Consider the following 14,833-nt stretch of genomic DNA (forward strand, 5'->3'; position numbering starts at 1 on the left):
TAGATGGTTCCACAATATTCAGTCTTTTCAGTTCTTGGATCTGCTCTCTGTACCTTTTCCATTTCCATTCTTGCTATCTATGCCAGTCTCTAGTAATCTAACTGTCCTGCTCCTCCCCAAGTGTTTTTTTTCAATCTATTGTAGGCTAGGAAATCAAATAAATAAGTTTGATAGAATGATGTTTAACTAAGCTTTGAGTAAGGACCTAAATAGCTCTTCTATGAGTAAAGTGTTATAGATTTTTAGGACCTTTAGTTTGCCTATTTAGAATCCTTTTTTATTTTTGGTTTTCATTTGGGTTTTCCACTGTATTATGGATATTTGAAAAGGTCAGGTGATTGCCAAATAAGTGAAGGACTACTGTACCACAGGGTTTATTTTTTTTTAAACACAAGGGAATTTAAACACTGTGAAAAGTGAAAACTTTTTTTTTGAATATTTCTGAAACCAAGGCAAGTGCTGCAACTACCTAGCGTGATAAAAACTCTGAGTGGGTATGTCCAATTAAAAAAAATCCAAGACACGACAAGCTTTAACCAACTAAAAAGGCAAAGTGGGACCAATTATTTATATTATAAAAGGATTCTTGTATTTGCAAAAAGGATTCATATCAAAGTTCTTTTAAGCACCACAAACTAAGTGTTTATTTAAAGCTCATAGACAAAATTACTTGTGAAAATTCTTGTTGTATATAAATTTAAGGAAGATATATGATTACACAAAGTCAATTAAATGTAATATACATATAATAATAAATATAATCGCATTTTAAGTTACATTAATAACAAATACATATCTCAACTTTTAGCAAACTTCCCCTTTACTTTTTTCTGCTCTTCCTCAAACCTATATTAATTCTTCTTAACATGAATTTTTATTGATATTTTTGTTTTTACACTGCCGATATTTCTTCCAGTTTCCCTATAGATTAATTCTTAAATACAAGTCAACAAAAAATATTATAAATTAACAAGCAGTGTTAGAGACAGGCAGCTTCCAAATCAAAAACAAGCTGTGCTCTGAAAGTTTATTTGTAAATCAGATGTTTGCAAATGGAAACATTTTTTCCTATTAAAATATTGGTTAAACTCCTAGACTAAACCACTGAAGTGGGAGCGGGATTGTGGAAAGAACAGAAGATCAATATTCAATGGCTGAGGTAGGTGAGAAGAGGAAGATGTCAATGTGGCCCAGAGCCCAAAGAAGTAAAGAGGGAGGAAAAAGGGAAAGGAGGAAAGAGTAGGGGAGAGAGCACTGATGTGGAGCCAGGAAACTTCCCAGTTAATTCAATTCCATTCAATAAGCATTTATTGAACATCAATTATATGCAAGGCTCTTTGTGAGAAACCAGGGGAAAAAAGATAAAAGTGAAAACAGCTCACTTTCTGCTGGGCGACACAAGATGTAAACTGACATGTATATAAATGTTAATTTGAGAAGAGAGAGCACTGAAGCTAAGGGTTCCAAGAGGCAAGGCAGAGGACAGGGTGTATCCGTAGCCTGAGACATAGTTTCAGAAAGGCTGATAAGCTTGGAGATGGAGTCCAGAAGCAGGCTGCTCTGGCCGAAAAGGGGAGTAATGTGAGAGAAGTCTGGAAAGAGAAGGTGAGGCTAGACTGGGAAGAGCTTTAAAAGCTAAGCAGAGGAGAATGCATTTACTCCTCAAGGTGACAGAAGCAATGAAAATTCTTGAGTTGGGGAGTGACAGGGTTAGACCTAATTTTAAGGAAGATTCATTTGACAGCTGGGAGAGACTAGAAGCAGAGTCCAAATAGGAGGCTATCCAATCCAATAAATATTTACTAAGTGCCTACCACATGAAGGGAGTTGTGACAGGTAGGCACTGGGGTGGGGTGGGGTACAAAGAACAAAATGAAGCAGTCTTTACTCTCATGGAGTTTACACTCTACTGGGTGCTGGTGACAAAATATAAACTTTTAGAAGTCAATACAAAATAATTTCAAGAGGGAGAAAATACACAATAACTGTGATCATTGGGAACTGCCTAAAGGAGGGAGAACCTGGGCTATAGATCAATTAGGATTTGAGAAGTGTACAAGGCAGAGTTATGGGGGATGTTGCAACAGTCCAAGGGAGAGGTAATGAGGACCTGAATAAGGAGTAGAGAAAAGGGGATGGATGCAAAAGATGTTGTGGAGATAGAAGGCCAAAATTTAGTAATTGATTTGGTGAGGGTAGTGAAGAAGAATAAAAAGCTGAGGATGACTCTAAAATTTTGAACCTGGGTCACTGGGGGTACCCTCAACAGAAACAGGGATAATTGCAAAAGGGGATAGGGCTTTTTTTTTGGGGGGGGAGTACGGTGTGGGGGAGAAAGTGAGATGAATTCTGTTTTAGTAGGTTGAGTTTTGAGATGCCTATAGGATATTCAGGTGGAAATGTCCAACAGGTGTTCAGCAGACAAGTCAACCAAGCAGAAAAGTGGGAGCTGAAATAGGCAGCAGCTGTGGTCATAGAATCTAGTTTTGATGCAATAAGAGGTTGTTCTGTTGTTTTTGGAGGGAGAGAGAGAAGCAAAAGGGAATAAACATAGGGCAGGAGAATGCAACTAAAGACCTTTAGGGATGCTCTAATGCAACAGTAGTAGGAAAGAAAGTGGGGGTAAGAAGGCAACAGTGGTTATGGGAAAAGGAAGGAAGAAAGGGAAGCAAGAATAGGAGGGAAGAGGAATCCCTATGCTAGTACTAGCAAAGAAGTTAGACTGAAGCTGTGTAGTGAAATAGTATGGTGTAACAGAAAGAACCCTGAATGTGGAGTTACAATACACGGGCTCAAGTTCCAGCTCCACTATTTAGCTATGAGACTATGGGCCAATCACTTAAGAGGGGGAAGGGAACAAGCATTTTTCAATTATACCCAAACTAGAAAAAAAAAACCATGAAATTTGGGAATTACTCTTTGAATTTCCAACATATTAGCTAATTGTCTAGGTTTTACCTTGATTACAAATCATCAGGGATCACTGATAAACCTATGCTTACATTTCACAAGTATACCAAATTTCCTAAATCTTGCAATTCATTGTAATACAGCAAGCACAATCAACATTTTCCTATGAATATATCTGATCAAGGTATAAAGTATGACCCAAACAGCTTGTGGAATGGAAGTATAAACAGGAGACTAATTAATTTGCCAATTTTTCTTTTTTTTGCCATGGACATTAGATGGACATTCAACTTAAGCCATATGTGTCTGGCACACACACAAATGCATACAAAATCTCCCACTCGGGGTTGGCAAAATTTCGACCATCTCAATTGTCTTTCATGAAATGCTGTGAATCCTGAAATCAGCAAAATCTTCCAAGGCGCATGCAGTACATGTTTTCATATGTACTTCTTGTCTTCCCCACTGGAATGTAAGCTCCTTGTGAACAGAGACTGTTTTCCTTCTTTGTACTTGTGTCCTAGTGCCTGATATAGTGCCTTGTAATAATACTGTAATAGCACTTGTAGCGCACTGTCAATTTTGCAGAAAGTCTTACAAATATTATCTCATTTTATATTCACAACAACCTTGGGAGGTAGATGCTATTATTATTCTCATTTTAGAGATGAGGAAACTGAAGCAGAGAGATGTCAAGAGACTTGCCTAAGGTGAGACATCTACTGTCTGAGGCCATATTTGAACTTAGGTCTTCCTGTGTCTATGCACTGTGCCATATAGCCCATAGTAGCTACTTAAAGAAGTATTTGTTGAAGATTGATTGTACCATGCCCTTTATTCCACAGGAGAGGCTGGAGGCATCCACTCCTTACTTAGGCATATACCCTAATGACATAATTTTACATACTATATTCCATTATCTGGATTCTCCTGGCAACCCTCAATTATGTTCTAGATTGCAGTCAGGCAGTGAGGAAACCGTGGACAGAAAATTAGAAGGTTGGGGCATTAGACACCCACCTACAGGGATAAGAATCAACAGGGGATAGGAAAGAGACCGACACAAGGGAAGAGATTAAGCAAACAATAACAAGACCAACACAGCAGTCTGGAGCCATTTAGTATAGGGGCAAATAGCCCCACACACCTCAATAGTTCCTGAGGGCATCACTAAATGGGGAGATAGAGAAACTGCCAACTAGAACAGCTGGGGAGATTCAATTAAATAAAAAGCTAAGCTTCAGACATTTGAATAGTCTCTGACATTACTATATGAAAGCATGATATAATAATTGATGCTTACAATGATTATTGAGTTATAAAAGGTTAAATTATGTTTTGTATATTTTGTTTACTATGGCAGGGAAATGTGTATTACATTTTCAGTTATCTGGAAAATTTACCTATATGCAATGTCTCATTCCCCAAAGATGACAGAAAACAATAATAAAAATGATGTTGATTGTATGTATAACAGCATTTCGTGTATAACAGTAATTATTTTTCTCCTTGGGTCTCAAATGAATTTGCCAAATATTATATTGCATTATAGTTAAAGACATAGTGTTTATGTCCTATCTCCCTACTAGATGGTGATTTTGTGAGGAAAGGGACTGCATTGTCCCCCATGCTCAGAATGCTCTCCTTCTTCCTCTCCACTACCTTGCTTCCCTGAAGTCTCAGATAAAATCCTCCCTTCTGCAAGATGCCTTTCCTGGTCCTCCTCAGTGCTAGCGCCTTCCCTCCCAGATTGTCGCCAGTTTATTCTGTCTGCGTCTTTTTTGCATGTAATTGTTTACATGCCCTCTTTCTCATTAGACTGGGAGCTTCTGGAGAGCAGGGACCCACTGCTTAGCACAGTGCCTGGCACACTATAGAGGCACATTAGGCATTTGATGTTGACTGACTACATCTTTATAAACTCTATCTCTCATGGAGGCACAAAGTAGATGCATAATATCATCTACTGAACTGAACACTGAGATTTTACTCTATATAAACATACAGTGCTATTATGACGAATGAAACTTTTATTATAATGCTAGCACTTGAGTGGGGGGGGAGAGGGAATGCTGATCTTGTGAATTCTGTTAAATCCTGATTTCTCATTGTATTCTTTTCCATGAAATAATAGTGATTGTGCCCATGTTAATACAATCATGCCAAAGTTACTACTAATTTATCATCTGCTTTTGGGAGGGAATGTACTTCATAAAAGGGACGTATGTTGGGAAGCATCTGTTATGTGTCAAGGACATGGGATTGCATTGGATTGGGAAGTCTGTCTACTGAGACAGATCAGAACCTTCCTATGACTTTCAGTCTTAGAGAGTATTCTGGGGATCAGAGGAATTGAGACTTGCTTATAATCACTGATCTAAGTAAATGTCTGAGGTTGGATTTGAACTCTGGTCTTACTGACTCCAAGGTCGGAGCCTTAACCAGCTAAGCCTTATACCCTTTTATTGGTCAAAATAAAATGTTTCAATCATCTTTATTTTAAAGAATGAACACTGAGGAAGAGGGGAAAGGTGACAGTGGGTATGCTGCAGGTCCTAAAGGAGTTTACAAACTAATTCAGTCAGGATAGATGTGTCATGTATAAAATACATTGACCAAAATTCAAAACACACAAACACCTGCTATCTGGGCAAGTCACTTAACCTCTCTGGGTCTCAGTTTCCTCATCTTTAAAATGAAGGGAGCAGACTTTTTAAGGTTCTTTCTCAGTCTAAATTTATGATGCTATGATTTTGAATAATTTTCCTACTTTTGGAAGAGGCAGAGCCTACCTAATAGAGAGCATGCAGGGGTTGTTGTTAGGGAAATCTAGCTTTAAAATCTATCTGCGATATTTATCAGCAGTGTAACCCTGAGCAAGCTAATTAACAGTCATCTACTCCCCTAGCATTTAACTTAGAAAACTCACAACTAATTTGAAATAAGGTGTTGGTGCAGGGATTTTCCATATCAGGAGGTCCTCAGACTGACAAAAATCACAGATCCTGTATTCTCATGGCTGTTATTTTGAGGAGAAATGCCCAAATTCATGTAATAACAAGATACATTATAATGAGCTTTACTTTGTTGCTTTGCACATGACTTCGAACACCTATCTTGTCTGACTTAGGTTGTAAATATCTTCAGGGTAGGTATCATGCCTGCTATTATTACCACAACACTACATGACAGAGGGGCACTCAATCAAGGGTAGTAGGCCACCATTCCTGTGTTGAAGGAGTAAAATTATTCTTAAATAGGAGGTGATGCTGGTTACATAGCCCAGGAAGGAAGGGCACATACCAACCCAGAAGAAGTATTAAAATCCAGATACCAGGAGCAGTAAACCATTTCTTCATTTAGAAAATAAGGGGGGTTGCAATGAATGGCCTCTAAAGTTCCTTCAAGCTTTAAATCTACAGTCCTGGGCTGTTGGATCTCATCCAAGTTGAATTTCACCATATATTATTATTGTTTAGTCCTTTTTCAGTTGTGTTCAACTCTCTATGACTGCTTTTTTTGGGGGGGGGTGGCAAAGATACTGGAGTGTTTTGTCATTTCCATGTCCAATTCCTTTTACAGATGAGGAGACTGGGGTATATGGGTGTAAGTGACTTGCCCAGGGTCACACAGCTAGTAAATGTCTGAAGCCAGATTTGAAATCTGGTCTTCCTGACTGTAGGCCTGGCACTCTATCCACTGCACCATCTAACTGCCCTTGTTAGTAGGCTTAGTCTAAATAAAGTGTGACAAATGCTGGGAAATCTGATAAACTCACAGGACAAAAGGAATACAATTATAAAAATATACTGAAGCTCGGATAAGAACCTCATTGGTTTTCCCTTCTCTTAGAAGCTATGATACAGAGCTCATCTTTAATGGACCCCTCAAAACTCCCCCCCCCCCCGTGCTTTTATATGAGTTTTCCACTTGGCTTTAAATCAAAAGTCAAACTAATTTCGTTTTTAGTCAGAATAACACGTTATTTCTTAGTCTTTCATGCAACAAACATTTATTAAGCACTTACCATTGCGCAGACCAGTGAGACAGTTTTTAAAAGCCCTGGCACTCTACCTTATCACCATCCCCTTTCTCAGATTAGAGGGCGGAGCCATGAACTTCAAACCTTCATTTTAGGAGAAACACTCCCCTTTTCATCTTCCTTTTGTGCTTTTTATTCCAGGCATATTATAAAATCCTCCAGGGCAGGGACCACCTTTTCCCATACTGTACCACATTTGTATCTTTAGCCCTTAGCACAGTGCCTGGCCTGTACTGAGTGTTTAATAAATGCTTATTAAAATACCGACTATTGCATTAGGTTAGGTGGAGGTAACAATTCTAACTGGAGAACAAGAGAAGCACAGATAATTATGAGGTACAATGTTACATGATAAATGAATTAGAAAGGAGCAGGTACAAAAGCAGGACATTCTAACTGTCAGTGGAGAAGGTGATTAAGAAGATATTTCCATGTCTTTTTAGGGTGAGTGGGGTAGCAACGATTAACACAGGTAGCATATCTGATTAAGTTAAAGAAGAAAGGACCTGAAGAAAATGCCACTTACATGATGTAGTCCTGTCATTCATATAACAAACCTTCCCACTGACAACAGTTCATAGAGTGATTTCAATATGCTCAGGAATTTGTTGAAAACTACCCACTTAAAATGGTTTGGAATGTGAGGGCAATCATTACATAGAAATATGTCCTCTTTACCCCCATTAAAAACTAGCTCATCAAAGCCCAAAAGTTTCCCCTGTAATCTGTATTAGAGATAGGGGCTGATGATGCCTGATTGTATATCCTTGGCTTGGCCCATTAGAACAGGGTCCTAAGACATGAGGCAATGGTACTGAACATGGGAGACGATATATTCCTGGACACATGAAGGAGGAATTAATGAAACTGCTCAATTTAGAGGACTGGTTGGGACAGGATGCTTTCTGAATGTAATACAAATGGAGAAGATATTGATGAGCTACTAGATCCAGGAGGTCTGTCTGGTATTTGGGGTAATGGAGCCTCCATCGGCTTCAGGATGATGTGCTCATTTTGCACCAACATGTTTCATGGGTTGCAGGGGATATGTGGACTGACTGATGCTGTCATTAAGGATGTTAGATCGCCATTCTTACTATTATTGTGATATGTGTGTGTTTGTCTTTTTCCTGAGAGGATCTTTATTTTTTCTCCCAAATCTCATAACTGGTTATACAGATGTTTAATTGAGAGGAATAATTATGAATTACGATTTGTTTTTTCTTTCAAACTTTCCTATTTGAATCATTTATTGCTTCATCTCTCTAATTAGAAGTATTTAAAATATTATAAAATTAAAGTTTTAAAAATAAACATTGCTAGTGGGAAAGCCTAGCCTGGAAAAAAAAAAAACTAAGATTTTTTTTTTTAATATCAGTGTTTCTTTGTTGGGAGCCCTATGTAATACAAAACAGCTAATTTACCAAAATGAGAAATTTAAAATCAGAATAACAAATGGGAAAAGTTGCTTGAGAGAGACTTAGATGGGTTAGTGCCCTCAAAGAACAGTGATATTAAGAACTATATAGCTAGCTATTATCCAAGACATAATGATTTAAAATATAAATATGGTAGTTCAAAGCAAAGGAAGTTAAGGTCACATATTCTGGGAAAATGTCTAATTAGGAAATTAAAGCTGAACCACTGACCTACAGCTTATGTACAATTAGCTCCCCAATATGCTTTGGGTAAATAAAGAAAGGAAGACAAATTTCATCCCACTTATGGTTGTTGTTCACCTCTGACCCTCGCATGCCAAATGACTTTAAATATCTGTTATGAAATAAATGATACCCCTTTAATTTCCGGCTCCATCCCCTGTCTGGCTGGGGAGAGGATCAATTACTATGACTGTGTTCTGTCTTTAGGGCCTCGGGTCCCCATGAGGATCTGCGAGTGGGACAGTTTGTTTTTGCAGGGATTCTCTGTTAGAACTGAAAGAGGAGAATGTGGGACAGGGGCAGCTCATGTAACACAGCTCAGTGCCATACAACACAACTTGCTCTGAGGATGTTGGGCATTGTGCTTCATTAGGAAACAAAATATAAGCTTTCCACACCATTAGGAATGACTTTAGGAGTGAAAGCACATAAGACGGTGCCTCACCTCATCAACAATGCACTGCAGTAGCTGGAGAGGCTGCAATGGGAAGAAGAGAGGAAAAAGTATTAGCCTATATGCAATATCTTTACAGTGGAGTGGAAAGAAAAAATCATTAATGCAATAAAATATAGCAAGATTAATCAACAGCAGCAAACTCTTATAAAAACATTGATGCTCAGGATGTTCTATTATTTCTAATGGTACCTAATCTAATACAGGCAGTTAAAGGTTTGCATTTTCTTCAAAATGCAATTTGCTAAGTTTAAAACAAGGCATTCAAGCATGCAAAGGAAGCAGCCATCAGGAAAAAGAAAAGTGAATTTTTTTCTGAACTCATAAAGCTTACCATTAAAGATCCCTGGTTTTTCTGAATCTGAAAAAAGGCAATATGTAATTAGCATGTCATAATCAAAATGACTCACTTGGACACATTATGATCACTGAGAGAAAATTATTGCATTGCTGGTGGCAATTTGTGGGCATGTGTTAACACAATTTACATAATGAAAATACACAAATGTTAATAGCTCGCTTCTCATTTATAGGCGAAAGTCAGCAGAATGTTAATTTCACACAACACTTTTTAGTACCCTCCAGGTTGTATTAGAATAGGGAGAAAAACCATAATCCATTTCAAAAGGCTGTTTACGATTCAGATATAAATAATGTTTTATATTGCTAGATTGTGAACACTGGGCTTAATGTTGCAATCATTGCTAATGTTATGAAGCTCACTCTTTTTAAATTAAAAACCGATTTATTTAAAATTGAAATTAAATCATAGTCAGAAATTAGAATTTTGGATTCCTGCCAGTGTCTGCTCACAATTCCCTATTTTGTGAAGAAAACTTTAATTATGTGGTTGAAGTATCTACTTCTAACTCAGGAGAGGGGCAGATGATCCACTTCTCTTAAAGTTTTCCCACTATGTTTCCAGGACAGCAATGTTCTCTGGGGAAATCAAATTCATTTAAGTTTTGCGTTGTTTTTAAAGAAAAAGCAAAGACTTTTCATCCAGCCTACCTAGGACTTCCTGCTTGCTTCTAATCAACATTCTGAAGACAGACTGTTCACTCATCTATAACAGTGATAAACCACATTTCTTAGAATTACTAAAAATGTGGCACCAAATTAATAAAACATCTACTTAGTAATTACAGTATTAAACACTGCAGTGCAAAAAAAAAATATGCCTACATTAATTTTGAAAACTCAAACCCTATGTATTTTTGGGTATCTAAGACATTATCCTGAGAAAGATGCTTTTAGCATCCTATTCTTGGCTGCTCCAGAGTATCATATGCTATTTCTTGGCTTTGCCTGAATACGTGAACCCATTGTAGCTGTGCTGCGATGACTGGTCTCCAGCTGGGTTGGTAGATGGGAGGCAAAGAGAGTAGGACAAATATAAAATCACCAAATAAACTAGTTGCTTCTTCCTCAACCATCTCACCATTTTGAAACAAACTAATCTGCATGTGTTTATGCTTTGCTTTCTAATTTCTAAGTATTTTTCCAGTGGTTTAATTCTTGTGCATTTGATTTCTTTAGCTAGAAGGGTAAACAATTACAGGTCAGGGACTACACACACACACATAGACATATTGTCTCTCTCTTCCCCTCTCTATATATAACTATATAACATACATATATGCAAACAGACTATAAACACGTATATATGCGTTATTTTCTTCCCTCCTCCCCCTTTTTTTTGCATTCATCAAGTCACCAGTAAACATCCTCACCAAAGCTCTGGATGGAATCACCAAAAAAAAAAAAAACAGTTTCAAGTCTTAAGCGGTTCCTAGGCCATTTTGCTTTAATTTTCAGCCTTAACCACAGCTCTGCATCAACAGTAGTTTCCACTCCTGACAAAATGATTATTTTCAGTACTGACTTACAGGTAGTTATATTTATAATTTAATATAAGGCAAAGCTTAAAATTTTCACCACTTGGTTGAATTTTATACAGCAAAGTGGAAATTTTGGTATAATTCCATTTAACATTTAAAAAGCTCCAAAGGCATAAATAATATTTCCTGAAATAAAAGATACTTGTTTCTCTAGACCCTCATATAGAGATCTGGCCAGAAGATTTGGGAAAAACTAAAAAAAAAATACTGTCGTTGGTCATCAATCACAAGATATCTTTTAAAAAAAATATCCATCAGTTAAGGAGCATATCCAAGGAAAATAGTGTTGCACTCCTTCTACAGAAGATTTAGCTGGTATTTTCAGCCAAGGATGTGGGTTTTATCCTAACAACATACGCAAAATACTCATCAAAGTATGCAAGTCATTTGAATGGAGGAGAGAAAAACATTCTAGAGTACAGCAAGCAGTTCATCATGTCTTTTTTGGTGAAGATAATCAGTTTCTAAGGCATCTTAAAATTGTACTAGTTTAGTTCTTGCTGTGTGGACCACAAATAATTGGAAAAACAGATGTAACAAAAAAAAAGCCTTTGATGCTACTAACTATACTGTATTTTTTTTAGATTTTAAAAAGAGACATTGTTACCAGGTTTTATTACACGATTTTGATGGCAACATATTATTTGAGATCATCTTCATAAATTTTGCAACAAGGTGGCCTTGCCAGTACCTGAAATGGATTCAAAATGCTTAAGACACTCAATTACTTTTTAGCACTGTTACACAACGCAGTGACTTATATCTTCTATTTCACTAGAATTTGATGATGCAACATCATTGTAATTGATTCATTTTCTCAATTAAATAAAGCTACTGTGCCTTTCTTTATATGAATGCCACAGAGACCATAGAGTTAGATGTATTATCTATTTTCTCTGTCTCAAATATATTGCCTTAAAGGCTGCATTCTGTTCCTCTGTTAATTCCACTAGAAAATTTAATGCTATAGTCATATTTTTCAAGTTCTGAACTGCATTGCACTCGACTGTATTTATATTAGGCATATTTTTCACTGTTAAACTCTCTGTTGTTTACCTTTTTCAAGATCACATTACTGTGTGGGCTCAGAACCCATAAAATAAGCCAAAACAAAAGTCAACTTCACAGCCAATGCCTCCACTTTTGTACACAGTTCATGAAAAAGTGAAGCTCCTAGTTTTATAGCCCATTCAAAATAGGTCTAAGAGTACTCAATATAAAAATGTTAGCTCTCTGCACTTCCATCTTTACTCTTGGTCTGCTTTCCCAATGTTTTGTTTCAAGAGCAAAGTTCAAGAAGACAGGATGATACTGATGGGGCTGATGTATGACCCACATTTACAACATACAAACTGGTGTTTATAACTACCTTGTGGTACTTCTTGTTCTGCCATGTATATATTTTGCCTTTGTTGAGAGTTTCCTGCCTGTAACTATTACTTTGGGACAATGAGCAGAGCTATAATTGCCACAATCACACACTTTGCTAATCAGTCTCTAGAACTAGTAGTGTTTTGATCTGTTAATTAGCTGATCCTTTCCCTCTTCCAGGCATTACTTTTATCCTTCTGCCAGCAGTTAGAGCCAAGATTTAAAATGATAATAGCAGGGGGATAGGGCTTCATTTTGAGGTAAAAAGAGACCTGTGTTTAAATGGAGAGGCACAATTTCATGCTTCACAATCACCATTTTTGTGCTGCAGTCTTACTATAGCCATATTTCCTCTTCTCTGTCATTGATGGGGCTGCCTCTCCTCTTTCTTTGTATAACTACAGTTCCTGTCACAGTGTCTTGCAAATAGGATCCTCAATTTAAAGCTGAGGGGATCCTAAGAGGTCATCTAGAGTAACACCCTAAATTTGACAGGGGAGCAAGCTGAGGTCCAGTGACACAATGTAGCAAGATCACACAGGAAGCAAGTAGCAGAGCAGAGATGTGAAATCTGATCCTTGACTTCTAATGTGGTGTGCTTTCTATTATGCTGTGCCAAATAGTTGCTGACTGATCACATGTTTAAAGAGTTTGCATTTTTGAATAATTGGGTTCCCAAACAAAATGCTCAAACCTGCCTTTGGAAGCATTAGTAAATCATTTCTATTTTGTTTTCCTGAAGCCTTTATACTGTTTTTTTTCTTTTTTTTTTTTTTGTGGGGTCTTTTTTGGAGGAGGGAAGACAGGGCAATTGGGGTTAAGTGACTTGCCCAAGGTCACACAGTTAAGTAAGTGTTAAGTGTCTGAGACCAGATTTGAACTTAGGTCCTCCTGACTCCAGAGCCGATGTTATATTCACTTTGCCACCTAGCTGCCCCCCTATACTATTTATTTCTAACTAGCAAACACAAATCAAGGGTTTGATAGTAAATGGAGTGCCAGACTTGGAGTCTGAAGACAGGTTTGAGCTCTGTTTCACACATTTCATAGTTTATAGAACCTTGGGTTAATAACAACTTTTTTTTTTTTTTAGCCTCTGTTCTTCCATCTGCAAAATGGGAATAACAACTGCACCTTTCTCCTAGGGTCCTATTGACCATTGTGAGAATCTCACAGTTGAGAATTACCTTGTGAGAATCAAAAGACATCATATGGTGCTTTGAAAATTTTAAAATCCTATAGAAATAGCAGTTGCTACTATTATTTGTGGTAGTAACAATAATACAAAATAGATTGTAAAGCCAGGTTTGCATTTTAACTGTTAAAGCCATTAGTTGGAAGTGAGATAACAGGCTTCTGTAGCTGATTTGGGGAAATTTCATCATTAACAATGCAGAAGTTTTCCTTTTGTTGCTTCTACCATTTAATACATGCCTCTGGTGATGAAAAGCAACTTTTGACAGACCACCACATTATGTTTCTGTCACCATGGAGATATTTTTGACAGAAAGTGCCAAAGAAGACCTCTACCAGTCCTTTCCTATTCTACTCAAAGGCACAATCAGAAAACTAAAATGAATCCACCTATGTAACTTACAGAAGACACTAGCTATAGCTTTCATTTTCTCTTTTACTCTCTGGAATTATGACTTGCCCTGAAGCTCTTGTCTGAGAGATTTATGTGTGACCTAGGTCAGATCTTCCTATATCAGTTGACAAATTTTCCCTTTACATATTTACTGCTTTTCAAGCTTCTGTTATTTCCTCTTAAATAGAAAAAAGATATAAAACCAAGTCATATAGTTAGAATTTTTAAAGAATGTCATTTTCATTCGCCATGCCACTGGCATGCCATTTGAGTTCCCAATGTTGAACTTCATTTTTATTTTTTTTAAACCTCAGGCCAATCTTGAGGATAGCAGATATTTTCCAAAAGACTGTGCTTCCAAATCAGACAGAGTAAGCAATAACCTTGTGATTAGAATTGTAGTATTATAAATGGAAACTTCCCTATTTGTGATATTGAATCATTGACTCATTCTATAGCATAGCAGAGCTGGAAAGATGACCCAATGGTAAACTCCTCATTCATCATGAGGAAATCGACACCTAGGGAAGTTAGGTGACCTCACACGGTGAGTGGCCAAGCAGAGCCTAGAACCCAGATTTCCTGTTAGTCTGCAGTTGTTTCTAATACACTACATACTACAATGATGATGCAATTTTAGAACAGGAAAAGGCCTCAGAAATGATCTATATGAACTGTGTTGTTCTACTAATGAGGAAAATAAGCCAGAACAAGCTAAAGAGATTTGTAGCTAATTTGTTGTACTGAGACTTGAACTCAAGTCTCTTGACCTGTTTATATATAGGTTATCATTGCCTCTCCTTATCTGTCTACAGCCACACAGATGTAGACGCTTACTCAAGGAAAAATTCTTCAGGTGAGGCTCTTTTCCTAGGTGGGAAGATTACAATATATTCAGTTTCTGAA

The 14,833-nt window shown here is 37.3% G+C and overlaps 1 protein-coding gene across 1 annotated transcript in view; it reads right to left on the minus strand.

The window, feature by feature from the left end:
• MAP2K5 (mitogen-activated protein kinase kinase 5) overlaps positions 1–14,833 on the minus strand; it is a 292,027-nt gene that overhangs the window by 56,473 nt on the left and 220,721 nt on the right. The window contains exons 17-18 of the mRNA XM_069097384.1: positions 9,402–9,428; positions 9,059–9,091 (exon numbers count right to left, since the gene is read on the minus strand). Of these exons, the coding sequence (XP_068953485.1) occupies positions 9,059–9,091; positions 9,402–9,428 (60 nt within the window). The remainder of the gene's footprint in view (positions 1–9,058; positions 9,092–9,401; positions 9,429–14,833) is intronic.

The sequence above is a fragment of the Petaurus breviceps genome, unplaced genomic scaffold (genome assembly GCF_028583685.1).
Source record: "Petaurus breviceps papuanus isolate PSGF00001 unplaced genomic scaffold, PetGlider_PUasm1.0 37, whole genome shotgun sequence".
Lineage (NCBI taxonomy): Eukaryota > Metazoa > Chordata > Mammalia > Diprotodontia > Petauridae > Petaurus > Petaurus breviceps.